Consider the following 20,866-nt stretch of genomic DNA (forward strand, 5'->3'; position numbering starts at 1 on the left):
CTGTATATATAATGCATGTATGTATAGAAATTATGTTTTGTGTATCTTGTTTTAATTTTGTGAGTAGTTTTTAATGTGCCTATAATTTACTTATGATTCTGTTCTTTTTTTCTTAGAGATGTGATGGTGACATTCCGACAGCAAAATGCTTTACCTTTAGATGCAACATACGTAACTTAGGAGCAAGACAAGCAGCAAGTATACGTATCAAATCCAGGTTATGGAATTCAACTTTAGTAGAAGATTATCCTAGGGTAAGTTATGTTAGCATAAAGTCAAAGGCTTCTCTGATTCTGCCGGAAGATATCCGTAACGATCAGGACCGTTCAGATGATGTAGCATCTGCAGAAACTTTGGCTTACCCAGATTTACTGGACCAGCTTCCACCAGAGGAAGTACCACTATGGGTTATATTAGTGTCAATTTTTGCTGGACTCTTAGTACTGATAATCATTGTGTTAATATTGTGGAAATTAGGCTTTTTCGAAAGAAAGAGACCAGATCCAACTCTTTCTGGCAATTTAGATAAAGATGCTAATGGTTATTGATACATATGTTAGGTTATGTATTGTCTTGAACAGTGCCAATTTTTTATAATACGCTCTTTTTATGATGAATTTTTGTGATAAGTCACATTGTTAAAATTGGTGCATAGATTTTTTTCTATAGGGATGTTAATTACTTGTTCATATTATAAAATACACAGTGTAATTAAGAACATTTTAGGACACCAAAAGTAAAACTGTATTTAATTTTCGTGACCTTTAGAGCTCCATTAAAAACTATACATATTAATATATATATAGAAGCAAAATATTTTCAATTTGAATTAAGTGTATATGTAGTATACATAATTACTTTTCTATCTACTTTACTTTTCATATTGTTTCTGCATCATGTCTGTGATGTTCTATGTGCCTTCAATGCTGACAGTCAGAGACACTTTTTGTGACTCTTCAAGAAAATCCAAGTAGGTTTATATAATCAGAAGAGTTATGTCTACTGATTACCATAACATATCTGTGTTAGTACACTCAAAATGAGAAAAACTTGGTATTACTAATAAAAGTCACTGCATTCAGGATGTTACCATTATGGAAATGGTTAAAGTAAGTTGCCATATAGCAGAAACAAACCTATCTTAACTCCTTTGTCAGAAATGTGTGGTCACTGTGATATTTAAAGGTACTGATTAATAAAATGTAAGCTTGTGTTAGTTCTAAGACATGTTGAAAGACTCATGTTTTTTAAGGATTCCTCATGCATAGCCGATATTCTAGTTTCAGTCTGATTAGTACTGAATTTAACAGCTAGCAGTGTATTTTCATATTGAGTAAAAAATTTTATTGCTATATAAAATATAGTAATTTTCTCAAGCATATTGAACATTGAAAATATTTTTGATGTTTTGATACAAGTTTAAGTGTAGTTCACCCCTTTGTCATATGATACCCTTTTTCTTTTTCATATGTATTTTGGTGATGTTCACACATGGAATTACATTAGAAAGGGGACACAAGTCAGCATACAATGTTGTATTTCTGCAGTAGTTGAACTATTGATAAGGACTGTGAAAGGTAAAAAATTATAATTAATGTGCCCACAAACACAACTAAATGTTATGAAAAATCAAAGGGTATTTTCCAGTCCCTAATGAGTTGCACTCATGGCTTGATGATAAAGTTCAAGAGAGAAGGTCTCAAGAGGAGGAAGGGAACTTCAGTCCCCTGGATTCTGGCAGCATATTTTTCGTTACAATCTATTTATAGGATATATTATTTTATGAAATTGAAGCACCACTGGTTCTGTGGACAACTTGTGATTGTAATCAATAGTATTGTAATTATAGTTATATAAATGATTGGAGAGTTGTCTTAGAAACCAGTGGTTTACTTTATAAATATGACAGAATCATTAAGTGTTAAGAATTTGTGCCTTCAAATTCCCACTACAGTGACTTTTAAAAGGTGCACCCAAGTTTATAGAAGTCACACAAAGGATTTCATTGATTAGAATATTGAGGCAAGTCGTAGCAATTCGGTTTTTTATTGATGAAGTGCCATTGTACGTACGTTTGTGAGATGACAGTGGAATGTGTGGATACTTTTTTATGGATTTAAGCTACTGATAAACATTTCATGGTTGTAGGCTTTATTAGATGTCCTGTTTTGTACATATGTGTAGATATTTAGTGAAAAAAGGCATGTTATGTGAAAAATATATATTAATTACATAATTTATAAATCATCATGATACATTATAAGGTGTGTTGTAATTAATGATTCTCATACCCACATACATTATTCATTAGGATCTCAAAAGTATGAAAGTGAAGATGTATATGAATTTTTATTTACTCCCAGGTAATTACTGTACTAGGAGCCAAACATTGTACTTATAAAAGTTAAAAAAAGATAAACGAATTTACTCATAGAAAGTAAGTTTTGATGCATTTGTTTTTTTTTGTTATGTGATGAGTGATATAAAATAAAAAATACCTAACAATGAGAATATTTTAACTGCTTCCTACATAAAAGATACTGTGGAAAAAGAAGAGCAAAACTGAAAGATAAAAAGAGGAGAAAATGGCTAGGTTGGAAGAGAATGTAATGTAATAAGTATGAACACTGAATTATTGAATTTCTGGGCTCAGTTCGTGTCGGCCTGTGAAATAATCCTTAAGTTTATCAACCAGTCGTCGAGGTACGCTACTACCATTATCCCTTGTGCTCTGAGTTGTTGGACAACTACTTCCGCTATTTTCGTGAATACCCTGGGGGCTACATTCAGTCCGAAGGGCATCACTTTGAAAGAGAACGTCTGATCTCCTAATTTGAAACCTAGGTACGGGCGGAAGTGCCTCGCTATGGGGATATGATAGTATGCGTCTGTAAGATCGATAGAGGTGGTGACGGCCCCACGGGGAAGTAAGGTCCGCACCTGCGAGATGGTCAGCATTTTGAACTTGTCGCAACGAATGAAAGAGTTTAGCTTTGACAAGTCTAAGATTACCCTTCTTTTTAATGAGCCTTTCTTTGGCACGCTGAACAATCGCCCTTGAAATTTTAGATGCTTGACTCTCGCCACAGCTCCTTTCTGAAGGAGCTCCTCCGCATAATCTGTCAACTCCTCTGATGGTACTTGGAAGAATGATTTGTTTGGTGGGGGATCTTTGATCCAACTCCATCCTAATCCCTTGGACACAATGCTCTGTGCCCATTTGCTGAACCCCCACCTGTGACGGAAGAGGAACAGCCTCCCTCCTACCTGGGGAGCCTCACTGCTGCTGTGCGGGTTGACCTCCGCGCCCTCCTCTGAAGTGCTTGCCTCTATTTGCAGCTCTTCCTGTACCTCGTTGACGAAAGTTACCTCTCGCCCTGCTTCCCCTTGAAAACCTGTTAAAGGTAGGGTATGCTTGGCTTTCATACATAGAGTTGAAAGCCGGCGAGACGGTGTACGAAGTTGAGGGCTGGTTTTGAGGAGACAGCAGGAGGATTGGTTGGGATTGCTTTGATGTCGAAGGCTGACCCGGTTGAGTAACTGGGACGGCCTGGACAAAGTGCTGCTGCTGCTGGTGCTTCTGGTATGGCTGATATCTCTGTCTTTTTCAACTTCTTACCAGAAGAAGATGGATTCTCTTGTTTCCTCTTAGAAGAGATACCCCATCTAGCTCTAAGGCTTTGGTTAAGCCTTGAAGCCTCGTGGTGTACCTCATTCACAGCAGCTTCTGGGAGGAGGTCCGCACCCCACATGTTGGAAGCAAGAAGCCTATTAGGTTCGTGTCTAATAGTGGCTTCTTGCAACACATGCTTGCGACAATTTCTTCTGGCCGTGAAAAAGTCAAAAGCGTCTGCCTGTACCGATTGAAGCTGAGACTTTGCGAGGATTTTAAATAGTGGCTACGTGGCGTACGAGAGGGCAGCCATCTCAGTAATGATTAGGGAGTTAAGTGACCTCCCCAGCCTAGTCCGAGCATCGAACTCTGCCTGAATAAGACTATCAGGCAGCCTAGGGAGCTTCTCACCGAACTGATCCATAGCACAGTCCGGTTTGAGTTTTCCCACTGTGTAGGTAGCTAGCTGGCAGATTCTCCCACAGCTCGCCGAACGCAGGGAAGAGGGGAGATGTTGGTTCCGCTTCCCTTAGCTGCGGAATGGGTTCATCCTTGAGAACAGCCTGCAGAGTCGTCTCCACTATCTTCGTTGCAAAGGGGAGTGAGCCTCCTCCTCTGTGGCAAAAATGGTGAAAGGGCTCTTGAAGGCCTGGAGTTTGGTATTTGAGCAATCCCAATCCTCCAGGCAGTGAACTCACTCCCTCTAAGCGTGATCCCTGCTGTATAAAACAGTCTCCCTAGAGATCTTGTCCTCTCTATTGAGTGCTGTTTGGGTCAGCCTGGCATAACCTATGAAAGGCTGAGTCAATCCGGGAGGGTAGAACTCGAAGTCCTCAATCCTTCTCGTTCCACACTCCGGAATAGAAATCATGCCATCCTTGAAGGGAGCATAGGCTGCCACCCTCCAAGGATTATTCATAGAAAAGGCCGGCAGGGATTCGTAGGGTGGTAGCTGGACCAGACCAGTACCTCCTACTGGGAAGTTAGACTGCGGAGACTGATTCAGGCCGGCGAAGCGGTCATCGTGTTCTCTAACACGATTAGACAGGTCCTGAATCGATTGCCCGGACTGGTTGATAGTGGTGGAGAGTTGAGCGAACATTTGCTCAAATCTCGTACCTAGAGAACCGACCATCTCTCCTACCTGTTGCAACACTCCTGCCGAGAAGGTGGCGGGATCGAATGCACTAGGTGCTGCCATCCCGACAGGAGTCACCGGAGCGGATCCGGTAGTTGCCGGAGAAGGTACTGGCTCGGCCGGAGCTCGGACCTTCTCCTTAGAAGCTTCTTGACCCTCTAGAATGTGAAGATACCGCCTTCGCCTTCACTGCATCGGCGTAGGATGCCAAAGACTTACGTTATGAAGAAGACGACGACTTCTTGGTCGACGTCTTCTGGAGGGTCTTTTGCTCTGTGTCCCTTCACTTTCGGGGGCACAGAAGCAGCATGCGAAGGGGACGGGATCTCAGATCCCGTGAAGCCTTGGAAGGAAGAAGAAGAAGGAACAGGAGAAGAAGATCCAGGTGCGCCCAAAGGTAGCCCTTGGGCGCCCGAAGCACCTACCTCGACCAACAAGTCCTCAACACCTACCGCCATTAGCTCAATGTTGATGTCTAGAGTGGCGACATCCGGCACCGCTTCCTGCGTCGAAATACTTCCAAACGCTTGCTGCACCTCTCGCTGAATGGAAGCTATGAGTGGGGCTGCCGTGGCGGGGTCTACGTACCCCATCGCCTTCCCTCCTGGGAAGATCTGGACGGCTAGCTTTTTGTCCAGCACGTACGGCTGGCCCTTGGCGGCGTTCTTTCCAAAGCCGCCCACCCAAGCCTTCAGGGTTGCCAAGGCGACTTCCTTCATGACGGCAGCCTGAAAGAGAGCGCCGTATGAAGCTTCTAATGGTGGAGTTACAGCTTAAAGTAAGACTTAAAACTAGCAAAGATAATTGATTGTAAGTATACTTTGTCTAGAAACCTACTCACCCCATCCAAAAGCTGACTCACGAGATCATAGCATATAGTGCATGCTTCGTGGTGCCAGACAATTAACTCGCCGTGGGTAGTGGCGCATGGGGCGTGGGTCCTGCACTCCTCGTGGCCACAGGGGTCGTGGAGGACTGCATTGCAGCCAGGTTCCTGACAGTTGGTAGCCTGTAAGTGGAAGGATACATGAGTATCGGGATTACGCACTTACAGCCTAACATGAACTCCGTTGCATGAAAGTTAGATTAAGATTAGTCTTCTACCGCAATACGTGTGGTTAGAAGGGCGGTCTGGTTGGGATCCGCGGCGTACGCCGGGAACAGATAGAGAGACCAACCAGGAGTGGTGAGAAGCCCAGGGGAGGAAGAAACCACGACGGAGAACGGCGGAGGCAGATAATGATAGATAACAACAGTGATAATATATATATAAGGGGCATGTATACTATAGCATAGAGTAAGACATGCCTTCCTTCCGACTACTAGAGGAGTGCCCGGGTAAGAAAGCAAGCTCTCCTCCGGTAGCAGAAAGAAGGTATAGCAGGCAAGCTTTGAGACCACTAGTAGATCCCTACCCCGTCGGCTGGCGGAGCCAGTAATACCGGATAACCGAAGGGGCCCCCGGCTAGCAAGCAGGGGCTCCGTCCGTTATGGTAAAAATGAATAATGGGGGGGGAGGGGGGAGGGGAGCGAACGGGAACACCGGAGTTGGTCGCGGCGAGCTGGGGGGGAGGGGTGGCCAACCCCAACACCCCCACACATCGGACACCCCGGTACCCGAGACTATAAGTGGTCACCCAAGCACCCAGCTGGCTTGGACCTCCTCGGGCCCCCTTCAGAGAGAGAGGGAAGTAGGCTAAATGGTTGTCATGACAACCGAGGAGGGTCCGGCCAGACCCCTCCCTACCACGTGGAAGGGAGGGAAGGGAGTGGGTAAGACGCCCATGGGCGAACGTGATCGAGGGTGGACCAGAGTGCGGTAGCAACACAACCACTAGGCAGAGACCACGTGAACCCAACCGTACCAACGCATGGTACTGGGCGCCTAAAGCTAGCCTAGCATGAAAATAACACTATATAAATACTAAATAAATACATCGTAAAAGAATAGAAGGAACACACGAGTAAGAGAGATAGAAGCCCAGGAGAAAGCGAACTGATCCGAAGACCAGTCGACTACTCGGAGCCAGCCGTAGCCGATGAAGAGCAAAAGCTGGGATGCTGGACTGAAGAAAAACAGTATAGCCCTAAATACCAAAACCAAGACGATAACGGGTAAAAGGTATGGGCTGTGGATCCTAAATTCTAAAATACGATGTAAAAGAGAAGATGAACGCAAATAAGAGCCCATGAAGGATAAGATGTCCCAGTATGGGAGACCGGGAAATCTTAAATACGAGGCGGCACATGGCCGCCACGAGTCAACCGGGAGACCGTATATAACCTAAAAAACGGAAAATACTGGTCCCTGGAAGACAAAAATACACAATCTTAACCTTTCGGGCACTTAACTTAGCCGTGGTGATAGCAGCGCGTTCCATCTTGGATAAAATCCTAATAATAGCGAACACAACACGAGATAGAAAAAACACGAGTGTTGTAACTGAGCTAATAACAAAGGATCAGCTCTCTCAGGTGGGGATTTTGAGGTGGAATGTCTAAATGGCAAGTGGTTTGTGGTAGTGATCTCACTCGCCCCTGTTACCATACCGACACTTCTTTTATAGAGTGAGCGAGTCAGTTTTACTGACATTTTCTTGATTTTATTTTTTCTCTGGTAATTATTAGGTTATTTACCTAGAAATAATGAACTTAAGGATTATTTCACAGGGCGACACGAACCAATCACCCAGAAATAGATTTTTCCTTCGTCAAAATCCCTTTATTCCTCCTATGAAGATGATTATATTAATACATTACAAAAATAACACAAAGGCAAAATGTCAGTAAAAATATATTTTCTTAGTAGATTGTTCAAATAATCACCAGTGGGGTTTTCAGGTTATTCATTAGTACTACATAAGTGAATATGCACGGAGTAAATATTCACTCTGTTAATTTGTCTTCCCCACTCTACCCACTTGTTCCTTAGCCAGCCCCACCTTTTGCTGAATTTGTGGATGAGGGAACCTCTCCATCTCATCTACTACCTCATCTCTTCCTTTCTCCATAAAATCTGGTGATTGGAGGGAAAAACAGAATGGTAGGGCTGTCTTCCTTCTTGCTTCATTATCTCTCAGAAGGACTGGGAACCCCAAGAAAAATTTGTTGAAAAGGATGTTTGTTAGCCCTTGCTTGTCCACTCTGAGGGTAGGTACTGAAGGGTTGTGTTCTAGAGACTGGCTTAACAGGGGCAAAGGACAGCATGTCCTTAGCCCGTTTTCTCCTGTCCGCAATAACTGGATTCAAGGTTCCTGGAGAAAGTAAGTTGAAACATTTGACAAATGGCTATTCTTCAAATTCATCAAAGAATCTGATGAGAATTGTCTTTGGGGTAGACAAGAATAAGACCCTTATTTTTAGTAGAAAATTCACCCACATATTGGAAACAAGTTGAGTGACTTATCTTAAGGCCTTAACCGACTGGGCAAGGAAATCTGTAATTTCCAACCAAGACTGAGGGAACTATTTCCTAAACCTGTCTGCACATAGCCCCTAGGCAATTACCTAGCCACGAGACAGCCCTCAATGTCCTTCCCAAGACTAATTCATAGTTAATCATTTCAGCACTGGAAAATTTAAAGCTTATATATCGTCAGGTCTCTGAGGCAACATTGTAGTAAATTGAGAAAAAGTTGAATTTGGTCCTGGGAAGAAAGGATGTATTCTCGGTAAAGAATGCGGCCTAACGTATTAAGAGGAGGTAGCAGTAACTTTACAGACCTGAAAGAGATATTCCTTGGACAGGTATGGCGATATAGATGGTTCTTACTGACTTCAGCTAAGAGGGCGAATCTGAAAGAAAGGTAAGATATTTACATGCTGGAGCTGATTTCCAAGAGGAGACAGACTCAAAATGGAGTTCTTTATCTCTTCAGTTGTAAATCACTGGGTCATGAGTGCTAGTAGACTCCTAAGAATAGGGAGAAGGGCAGAAATTTGAGTGGTACAGCAAGATTCCTGCTACTACTATCCGTTCAGTACCTGCACCGTCATGCACCTGATCGCACTCCCATCCTGGAACTCTTGTGATAGATTGCCACAGAGCCAAAAACATTTCCATGGGATTTTCCTTCAAAGTAGAGGAAGGCACTGGAAAAAAGGCACCTCTAGGATGTGATGGGAAGCAAAGATGGTATGTGAATGGGAGAAGGAAAAAGAAGTGGTAAGGGGAAAATTCACTGGATACCAGAGATGTCTTCTATTTCAACCTCTTCTTATATATATATCACTGAGAAAACGGCCATCTATCACACTAACTGTAAAAGGCACTTCAGGAACATTCAAGTTCCCTACAAAAATGCCAAATTTCTAATAAGTTTGTATTTTTCACTGCTAACAAACCTGAGGTCTTAACAATAGATTGATTGATTGATTTATTAAGGATTATCTGGAGTCGCAACTGCTATGATTATTGACGCCACTACGGTGGAGGTATAGCCATACGCACATACATACACATGCAAGAAAAATTATTAACTTAAAATAAAAGCATTAAAATCTCCCTTAAATCTAATAAAATGTAACTGATAAGGGAAAATCTCCATAATTTTTTATGAGGATTTTCCCTTATTAGATAACTGTAAAACTTATTACGTACATTTAAAAGATTAAGAGTAAAAATTCAATCTTATTTAAAATACCAATAGTAGTATTAATAAAATTAAAGAATCTGCTTTCATTAAAATCTGTCCCTAAAATCTTGGTAAGGGAAAAACCACCTTCAGTTCCCCTGCAATTTGGAGAAAAGTACCTCTCTCTAATCTGACAGACTGGGGCACTCAACTATCAGGTGTCTGACTGTCAGTGGTACCAAGCAGTCATTACAATATGGCTGATGATTCCCACTCATCAGAAAGCCATGTGTCACTTTTGTATGACCTATTCTAAGCCGGCTGAGTATTACTTCCCTTTGCCTAATCATTGATGAATATTTCCAAGGAAAGATGGAGTTAGCTACTTCTTTCACTTTTTGGTTTTCTAGCTCCCATGCAAATTTCCAGGAATTAGGGAATGCTGATTTAATGACCGGATACATATAATTTGCTTGGAGTGCACACCTAGCTATATTACTTTGGTTGACAGCTGTTTTGGCAAGTGAGTCGGCTACTTCATTTCCTGCCACACCAACACATGAGCAGGAGACCAGCAGAAAGATACTTTACTACCACTTATCTTAGCCCTCTTACGCCGATTGGACATATTATATGTCGAGATTGTCTGTCGGGTACCTATTGGACGTATCGTACGTCGACATAGAAAAGTTTTTTTTTTAAATTTGAGGAAAAATACTTATAGGCCTACCAGCCGAAAACTTTTGAATCACGCTCCTTGGGGTGTTGTTTTGTTTAGAAGCATTACCCAAGTGCGCATGCGCGAAATCCTTCCTCGCATCAGCCAGCATCAGCGACGCGTCGTCTGAGAGCGAACTTTTGCCACAATTGTGTTTTGCCGAACTTGTGCGAGAGTTTGAATATTTGTGGTGCTACAGGACGTTCATAGAGATGTCTCAACGACGTATGGAATGCAAAAGGCACGTTTTACCCGTCGGAAGGGATCGTGCGAGACATATTTTGGACTTGGATGGTGGCGAGGGACCCAGCACCCAAGATGACCTCGTGCCTCAACGCCGTTGTGTGTGGCCACGTGTGGATGAAAGTGCTCTAGGATCACGTGTGTCTAGTGTTCCTTTAGTAACCCCTAGGAAGCATCAGGGTGTCCTTAGGGGCATTTGTAGGCATTTGGGAGGCCTCCAACCAAGGGACATTGATGCATACTTATCGGAGCTCGATCGGGAGTATGTTGCAAGTCCTCATTTTGATGGCGGTTGGTCATCTAGTGATGAGGACATCACTCCCGATGTCAGTGATGATGAATATTTGCCCCCAATGTCCGTTTGAGGCTCACATCCCAAAAGTGAGCTCGAATTTAGTGGTTTTAGTGCCTATGAGGGGGAATCTGAGGAGGGGGAGGATGAGGATATAGGGTCTAGTTTTGTCGCCGATGACGATACAGAAAGCGAGGGCCAAGTGAGGGAGATGGGCCAGTGGGGGGGTTTTGTGTGCGAAATCGTGCCTGTGCACGTGCACGGGCACGTAGAAGGTCAGAGCGTTGCGCCAGCCAAGGTGAAGGTCAGTCGTCCGAGAGCGACGAGGAGTGGACGGAGGACCCCACCCCACCTAACATGCACCCATTCACGGCAACACCTGGGCTCACCGTACCTGTTCCTCTCACTGCTCTGGGGTTCATTCAGCTGTTCCTTAAGCGGGAATTGCTGGAGTACCTAGTAGCAGAGACGGCGGACTACGCTTGGTACTGCCGTGATGAACTCCGCACGACATTGTCGTATCGCTGGCGGGGCTGCAACCTCACCGACATGGCGCATTTTGTCGGGCTCCACATTTATTTTGGATTGATGCTTGCTGCCGATGTCAGGCAATATTGGAGGCGGAATTTTTTTTTTAAGTACGCCCAATGTGCCTGGCGTTATGCCCCGTGATACTTTCCTGGCGTTGGACAGGTATTTCAACGCCTTCAACCGAAGGGCCATACCCCGGAATAACTCCGATCGCCTCATCTTAGTCTGCCCAGTGTTGGAATAAATTCGTGAACGGTGCAAAATTCTCGTGGTTCCTGGAAAGAACCTTTCTTTGGATGAGGGGATGATGCCTTACAAAGGACGTCTTAAGCATCAAAGTGTATAACCCCAAGAAGCCGAAGAAATATGGAGTGAAATTTTTTTTATTACAGAGTCCAACACTGGATACGTCGTGGACTTCTAAGTGTATTCCGGGGTCTTCTCCACGATGCGTGACACTGTTTTCAGGCTTGTGGATCGTTTCCGTAACCAGGGATACCACCTGTTTATGGATAATTATTATAACTCGGTATACCTGGCCCAGGAACTGTATGAAGCAGGTATTCACGTCAGTGGTACCCTTCGGTTGGTGCGTGGGGCCCCAAATGTCCTCAAGAGGTTCGCTAGCCATCTGCAACATCTGGCAAGAGGAGAGACAGAGTGGCGGCGGAAGGGAGCTGTCTTCGTCATCTGTTGGAAGGGGGTCCGACTAGTCCCCATGATTACGACGAGTCATGAACCCATCCAAGAGGAGGTCGTACAGCGGAAGAAGACACGTTGACAGGGCCGAGTTGTGTATGAGGAGTTTCGTGCCGAGTGGCCTACCTTCATTGGGCACTACAATAGGCACATGGGAGGAGTTGATCTCTTTGATCAACTCATCCAGTACCATCCCTTTGCCAGGAGAACCAGGAGGTGGACCCAGAAGCTCCTCAAATACATCCTTCAGTTGGCCCTCCAAAATGCCTACATACTGTACTGTGGGTACTACAGTCACGGTCTCCGGAGGATGACCCACTTACAGTTCCTCGAGGCAGCCGGGAATGTCCTCATCCACTTTAATCCCGATGAGTGGCCTTCCATGACTGCCCCCCCTGCCCTGAGCTGCAGATCTGCCCCTAGAGGAAAGGGCAGATCTTAGGAGGGCCAACTACGGTCGTTCTGCTGCTGCCGCCGCCGCCGCCGCCCCTGCTGCCGGCCCCGACCGCATCACTTCTCGTCAGATAGTGGACCCTGTGTGTCGGCTGCAGCCAGGGGATCACACACTGGAGCTCGTAGAAGGGGCAGGCAGAAATGGTGCCGTGTGTGCCATATGAATGGCAGAAGGAGAGACACCCGGTTCTTCTTTCGCACCTGCAAAATAGCTCTTTGCAGGTTCGGGGAGTGTGACCGTAAGTACCACAATGCGGTCTCCTATTGGCGTGTGCCTGATCAACCGACAGCGGAGGGCGCACAGGACCGCGTGTCCCATCAGCAGTAAGGGCGCGCGTCTCCCTCCTCCACCTGTACCTCATCATGTCGAGAGGAAAAAAATGCAAGACTTTTCAATGGAGGAGGGAGAAAACAAGAATAGTACAAAGAGTCAGGATTACGAGCGAGTATTCTGCATTTATTTTATATTTATTTTTATATTTATTACAAGTTTTTATATATCTGTATCTATTGTTGCATAATATATGTTATTTCATTTTATGCAAAAGGAAAAGTTTCACCTCCATTCCTTTTATTTAGTATTCGTACCAGAATCGAAAAATGTCATAAATATATATATATATATATATATAATATATATATATATATATATATATATATATATACTATATATATATATATATATATATATATATATATATATATATATATGCATATATGTATATATATATATATTATATATATATATATATATATATATATATATACTATATCTATTATATATATATATATATATATATATATATATATATATATATATATATATATATATATATATCTATATCTCTATATATATATATATATATATATATCTATATACTATATATATATATATATATATATATATATATTATATCTATATATATATAAGTATATATATATATATATATATATACGTATATATATACACACACACACACATATATATATATATATATATTAAATATCTATATATATATATATATAGATATATATATTAAGTCCATATCCATCCATGATTTCATATATATATCGAGCTACAATGTCCCTTAATATATATATATATTATATATATATATATATATATATATTATATATACTATATATATAATATATATGTATATCGTATATATACATATATATATATGTATATATTACCCATGTATATGTATATATATATAGAGTATATCCTATATATATATGATGTATAATATATATATATATATGTATCTATATATATATATATATAATATATATATATTATATATTAATATATAGTTGTATAATACTATGAGGTATATATATATACATACATATATATATTATATATATAATACTATATTATCTATATATATATATAATATATATGATTGGTATTATTGGGTAAGAAAAATACATAAGTCTAGTAATATTCAGTCATTTATCTTCATTTTGAAAGAAATTCGAAGTCTCTAGCACAATATTTAGATTTATGGTGAATTTTTGAAAAAACTTTTTCTTTCCCTCCGCTCACCGATTCTCCGCTGCAAATCTCCGAAATGCGTATGTCGCATTCTCCTAATATTTGCTCCCTTTCATATTAGGCGTTTCATAGAGTTTTATATATGAAAATGTGCGTAATGTTATGTAGAATACAACAAAAAATATATGAAGGTTGTAGCTTTTCTCATTTTCGAAATAATTGCATATAAATCATGATAAATAGAAAAAAACTATGTTCGGTCAACTTTGACTCAACCGAAATGGTAAAAAAACGCAATTGTAAGCGAAAACTCCTACAGTCTAGTAATATTCAATCATTTATCTTAATTTTGAAACAGATTCAAAGTCTCTAGCACAATATTTAGATTTATGGTGAATTTTTGAAAAAACGTTTTCCTTCCTCCTCGCACCGATTCTCCGCCGCAAATCTCCAAAATGCGTACGTCGCATTCTCCTAATATTTGCTCCCTTTCATATTAGGCGTTTCATAGAGTTTTATAATGAAAATGTGCGCAATTTCATGTAGACTACAAAATAAAATATTTGAAGGTTGTAGCTTTTCTCATTTTTGAGCTATTTGCATATAAAAAAATATATATAAAAATTTTGACATTCGGTCAACTTTAACTTGTCCGAAATGGTCGAAAACTGCAACTGTAAGCTAAACTCTTATAGTATAGTAATATTCAATCATTTGTCTTCATTTTGAAACAAATTGGAAGTCTTTAGAACAATATTTATATTTATGGTGAATTTTTGAAAAAAAAAACATTTTTTTACGTCCGTGCGTTACGAATTCATGCATCATTTTGTGATATTTTCTCTGTGTTGCTTTGATCGTTTTACAATGTATTATATACCAAAATGATCGCAATTGTGTACAATACAACGAAAAAAATTAACTCGTTAGCTTTAACCGTTTTGCTCACAGCGCGATTTGAATACAATTATATATGAAATTTTGTTTTTGCGCTATCATATATCGCATTATTTATATATGATAATGATATTTTTTTCATTTCTGATTGTTGCATACTAAACTTCAGGCAATGACAAAAAAGGAGCCAAAAATGAACTCTTAATCTTGAAAAAATATTTTTTGAAAAAAATATTTTTTCCGCTTCCGCGCTCACTCCAAGACCCCCCGGCATACGGGAGACAATTTTTATTATATCCGTTTGGCGTAAGAGGGTTAAACAACTGAAGCCACTCTAAAATTTCAATTTTGATAAGATGGAGTGAATTAAAATGACCAATAGCTTCAAGAAACTCAGTGAATCACAACATATAACAAAGTGTTCTCCAGAATGACAGGTAATCTCTTTATGGGCAGTTAGGATTGCATACCATTCTGCTGTAAAAATGGATGACTGATCTGGCAGCCTTCCACTCTCATTAGAATTTGGAAATACAACTCCATAGCCAACGCCTGCGTCAGACTTGGATCCATCTGTAAAATCTATGACTAAACTTCATGGTCCGCCAAATGTTCTAAAAAGGAGATAAGCAGCATCTCAGCACTTACTTCTTCCTTGCTACCAGTGAAGCAACAGCAGTGCTCCACAGAAGGAAACCTCCAAGGGGGTACAACAGAATACTTAAATGGCCAGACTTTGACCTTTGGGATAGAATAATCCTCTAAAAATGTTAAAACTGTATCCAAAAGGTTTTGGATAACCTGGATTATATTCAAAAAGGCTAAAATATTTATAATTAAAACTGCTTGTCAAGTTAATGCATCAGGAATCCTCTGGATTCTATGCCAGTATCGAACAAGTGATATCTGATGACATAAATCCCCAGGCAGTTCCCCTGCATCTACCAAACGGCTTGGGGCTGGAGACGATTTAAAGGCACCACTTGCAATCCTTATTCCAGCATCATGTACCAAATCTAAAATATTTAGTTTAGACTTCGAGGCTGAAGAATATACCTCACAACCATATGCTAATTTTGATGCCACTATGGCTTTATAGGGGATCATTAGGGGATTCCTATCTGCTCCCCAAGATGTATGGGAAAGCACTCTTAAAACATCAGAGCTTGCATACACCTAACTTTCACATCTTTTAGGCGAGGCACCCAAGTCATTCTTTTGTTGAACAGTAATCTCAAAAAAACATGTCTCTTCCTTAAATGATATCCTCTGATCACGTATATAGAGGTCAGGATAAGGATGTATACCTTTAAAGCGGCAGAAATGTACAGCAACAGTTTTCAACGTAGAGAATTTAAAAGGGATTTTGACAAAGGAAAAATCTATTTCTGGGTGGTGACCTGTGTCGCCCAGTGAAATGGTTCCTTTAGCACTCATTTCTAAGGTATAAATATTGCTATAAATACCAGATAAAAAAGCTATGTGGTAATGCCAGAATAGTCTGGCTCGCTCACCTTTATTTAAGGTGTCAGTATGGTATCTGGGGCGAGTGAAACCACTACCAGAGGTCCCCCTGCCATTTAGTCTCTTCCTTTCTCAATATCCCTCGTCTACAGAGGAGCCGTTCCAAGCCCCCGCTACCCGCTACTGCTACAACTAGCGCTTTGTTTACCATTCCTTTTGATAGCATGACGTCGCTAACACGCTTTTTCTTGTGTAGAAATGGGAAAAAAAATTATAGAGATAATAAAATTTTAAGAAATGATGATAATGATGATGAATTCGGTATTTTCTGATAGTCAGAAATACTCCATATAAAGCTAGCATTTTCCAGTTGCTTTTACAAAAGTAATAAAGTTACCTATCCTCTATCTCTTTTATCGTCAAACCAGTAGGATACCCTGCTACCTGCAAATAAAATACATGTCTAAGATTTTTTCTGTTATTGCAAAAAAAGAGAGAGAGAGAGAGAGAGAGAGAGAGAGAGAGAGAGAGAGAGAGAGAGAGAGAGAGAGAGAGAGAGAGAGAGAGAGAGAGAGAGAAGAGGAGATTATTTCAGCAATTTATAACACCAAGAGACCCAAGACATTATCCAAATCTTTCAAAATACTTCCTGATATATTTTGACAAATCGAAATATCTCTCGTGATATATAGAAACTCAACGAAGAATCGAGAGAGAGGAGTGTGTGTAAGAACTGGGTATGGCTTCTGCAGATATGGATTCCAGCTTGAAGAAAATATGGCCTTATCTGGCCTCGGCAGCAGCTGTAGCGGCCTATTCACTGGTGAAGATGTAATTCTCTGATGATAGAGCTGAAGAGCCCAAGGAAAAGGAACTGGACGAGAGAATTGAGGCCTTGCGAGACACCATCCAGCAGGTGAACCTGAAATAATAAATCGTCAGTTGCATCAGAGATCGACTACTATGAAGGTGTTGGACAGATCACTCATGAGGTGTTGCAACAGAGAGGGCCCACTCTCTCGAGGCTGAAACTGTTTCTGAAGAAGGAGAACGATAAAGAGGGAGAAACAACAGCTAGAAAACCAGATCCTCAAGATCACAGAAGAAAATCACTAGATGAAGTACAACACAAAGGAAATTGGGTAGAAAAACGATGCATTATGTGAGAGATTTGTCTGTGCAGTTAGCAAAGGCAAACTGCCAGCTTCAAAGGTCTGAGAAACTCCTACAAGAGAAGGAGAAAGACACCAGCTCAGGACTGAATAAGCATCGCGGATGGCGGGGCCCATCACCCAGGAACAAAATGACGCGACCGAGGCAGCGCGAATCCGAGTGGAAAGACCTCGAGCTCAGGTTCTAGCGCCTGCTGAAGGAAGTGGAAGACCTCACGAAGGAAAAGCGTCGACTCCAGTGTGAACACAAGGTGGCGGAACTCAAAAGATGAAAGGCTTCCCAAGTCCTCAAGAATCCCAACGGGAAAGCGCCCTTCAAGACACACATGGAAGAGGACGAACGAACGAACACACTGTCTCCGTCTGTCTTCAAGGAAGGAGGAAGACTTCGAAATCGAGAAGAGACGAGTCGAAGCCTCCGGCAGATTTTCAAACCAACCTTCCGCTTCAAGCTCTTTTCCTCACCCTCCACGAGAGTCTGCCATCAAACACAACAAGGAATAAAAACCATTTTTTGGAGGAAACCAAATGTCTGGTAGATATATGGAACCCTCTCCAAAATGTGAAAACAACATAGTGCAAGCTGTCAGAGGACCGTCCACAAACAAGTTATAGTTCAAAAAGAAGGTGAAAAGCATATAACACCATGTCAGGAAATTCTAAATTTATATATATTCAGAAATTCTGAATATATATAAATTCGGAGTTGGAGCGATACAAAACTTCAAGAACTACAGTACAAGCTGTCAGAGGACCGTCCACAAACAATTATTGTTCAAAAAGAAGTTGAAAAGCAAATAACACCATGTCAGGAAATTCTAAATTTATATATATTCAGAAATTCTGAATATATATAAATTCAGAGTTGGAGCGATACTTCAAGAACTACAGTATTTTATTTTGGTAAGCAGTGCCAATGAGCAGAGGGAAGGCGCTCATTGCTGGCTAAACAAAACCTCTCTGCAATGATTTGGCCCTGTGATGACACCCCAGCAGTGAGGCATCATGCCGTTAAAAGTGCAAGAGATAGAGAGAGAGAGTTAAGAAAATTTTAGAAGCAGATGGAAGAGATAGGTTACTTTTGCAGGTGCAGGACGGAATACTTCTGGAGGAGTTAAAAAGAATCCTGAGAAGGCCAAAGACGACATAACTGCTCACTTAGAAAAGACAGAAGACAGGAGGTTCCAGGAAGGCGAAAGGTCAAAAAGAACGTTCCTATAGGTACTAAGAAGAAATTTAGATGGCATTAGTTGTAGATACTGAAGAGGAGGCAGAGGGCTGACAGAAAACAGAAAAAGAATGCATGAAGGTCCGCAGAGAAGAGATACAAGGAGACGAGAAATAAAGGAAGACTGGATACACGGAGTCCTGGAAGCGGAAATGAGAGGAGCTGGAGGAAAGCGAGATAAACCAAGAAGTCAAACGGAAGGATAGCAAGAAACCTGTTTCAAGGAATTCTAAGAAGTGCTGTTATGGTGAGCAGTGCCAATGAGCAGAGGGAAGGCGCTCACTGCTGGCTAATTAAAACCCTTCTGCAATGATTTGGCCCTGTGATGACACCCCAGCAGTGAGGCATCATTGCCGTCAAACGTGCGAGGAGAGAGAGAGAGAGAGAGAGAGAGAGAGAGAGAGAGAGAATACAGCTGCTATAGGATACTGAAAAAGGACATTTCCGTCTGAATAATATTATTATGAATAGTCAGTTCCAATAATATTTAAGGCTTTTTTTATATAGAAAATATGACGATTTACAACAATACGATGTGATAAGATTTCATAATAATTATTTTCCAAAGCATATACGATATCATTTCTTAAAGCAGGTCTCAAATATATCCATTAGATTAATAACTAAACAGGAATAAAAGCTCAGTCTCTCTCTCTTTCTCTCTGTACACTGTATGCATTTCTTTCGTTACCGTTCTTCATACTCTCTCTGTCTCTCTCTTGTCATATCTCTTTGTCCAAATATATTTTATTCATTATTGCATTTCTTTGCCTGATTACCGTAATTTCCCTCCTCCTCCCATTCTAACTATGTACTGGTTGTTTGAACGTGGGCCACCTTTCAGGGAAAGAAGGGGATGATCTCTCCCGGCGGGGCGACGCCGGTTTTATTGCTGGCTGTACCTCACGTACATTCTGGGTTGGCTGCTGCTCTCGAAGACCGTTTCTTCGACGGTTCCCATATAAAAGTTAGCAAAGAGAATCCCTAGAGGGGAGCCATTGCCACACCGTTAATCTGTGCGAACATTTGTCCATGGTGGTTGGAAAAGGGGACCTTCTTCGTACAGATTTCAGCAAGGGGCGGAAGGAGTGTTCGGGGATGTTCAATGTAGGCATGGTGGAGTCCCTATAGGCTTGTCTAGGATCATCTAGATGGTTTCCTCGACAGGGACGTTCGTGAAGAGGGACTCCACATCCATGGAAGCGATAAATCCTCCAGAGGGGTTAGTCCTTATGGCTTCCAGGAACTGCCGACGACTTCAGGCTGAACCTGTCCGGAACATACGGGGGCAGGATGACGTTTAGCCTCTTGGCCACCTGATATGTAGGGGCAGGAATCTGATTGATGATGGGGCGCCCACCCCTCCTATACAAGCCAATAACAATAATAATAAAATTAAATAATAAAATAATAAAACAATAAAACAATGAAATTTTTAAATGATGATAATAATAATAATAATAATAATAATAATAATAATAATAATAATAATAATAATAATAATAATAATAATTGTCATATTCCCATAATCATTTTAAGAATTATTAATATTCTTTGTATTAAACTATCAAATTATTCAATGACTACTATATACTCCAATTTGTATTAACGTTAAGGCTGTTGAATGTAAGAAGGAATAGAAAATTTGAAACCATGGCCCACTTTCCACAAAAATATTTTCAAATAATTTTTGATGAAATACAAATTCATATTCAAACAAGTCTGCCACCTCATGGAGAGAGAGAGAGAGAGAGAGAGAGAGAGAGAGAGAGAGAGAGAGAGAGAGAGAGAGAGAGAGAGTAATCTGAAATCACGATAGACTGTAAATAGCGGTTGCAAAATTTGACATTGTTGAAGAACATGGAACATGCACCTAGATGAGCTAGTTAACACGTTTAAAACTACTAAGACACAGCTACTTGACATTTCGCTCATAAAAGCGAGTTAAATGGTGTTCATAGTAAGTTAAGGGCTATCATTACTGGGAATACATGCGAGGCGAGGAAGGTCGCGGTTCACTGTTCACAACAGTTAGGGCACGTGCAGTTACCTACAGAGACAGCGAAAACCGGTCTTCGTTTTCTTCGCCCAAATTGTTATGAAAGAGGAAAACTTTCTGTACAAATTATTTCGCGGCGGCGACACGCAGCGATTCCAGTTCAACTGACGGAGATGCCGACAAGAATAAATGCGCCTAAAAATGTCGTAGCACTGTTGGCCAGAAAGCCCAGGTTTTCTCCTTTGCGACACAGTGATATGCGTAACCAAGAATAACATATATAAATGTGTTACAGAATACATGCAATTTGAGTAAACGTAAAATTTCGTGGACATTAAATCACT

General features: G+C 41.1%; 1 protein-coding gene across 1 annotated transcript in view; it reads left to right on the forward strand.

Moving 5' to 3' along the window:
- The window catches only part of LOC135221932 (integrin alpha-PS1-like), a 188,729-nt gene extending 186,218 nt beyond the window's left edge, over positions 1-2,511 (forward strand). The window contains 1 exon segment of the mRNA XM_064259958.1: positions 117-2,511. Coding sequence (XP_064116028.1) covers positions 117-548 — 432 coding nt within the window. The 3' untranslated portion in view covers positions 549-2,511.
- The last annotated feature ends 18,355 nt before the right edge of the window (positions 2,512-20,866 follow it).

The sequence above is a fragment of the Macrobrachium nipponense genome, chromosome 3, assembly GCF_015104395.2.
Source record: "Macrobrachium nipponense isolate FS-2020 chromosome 3, ASM1510439v2, whole genome shotgun sequence".
In the NCBI taxonomy this organism is placed as follows: domain Eukaryota; kingdom Metazoa; phylum Arthropoda; class Malacostraca; order Decapoda; family Palaemonidae; genus Macrobrachium; species Macrobrachium nipponense.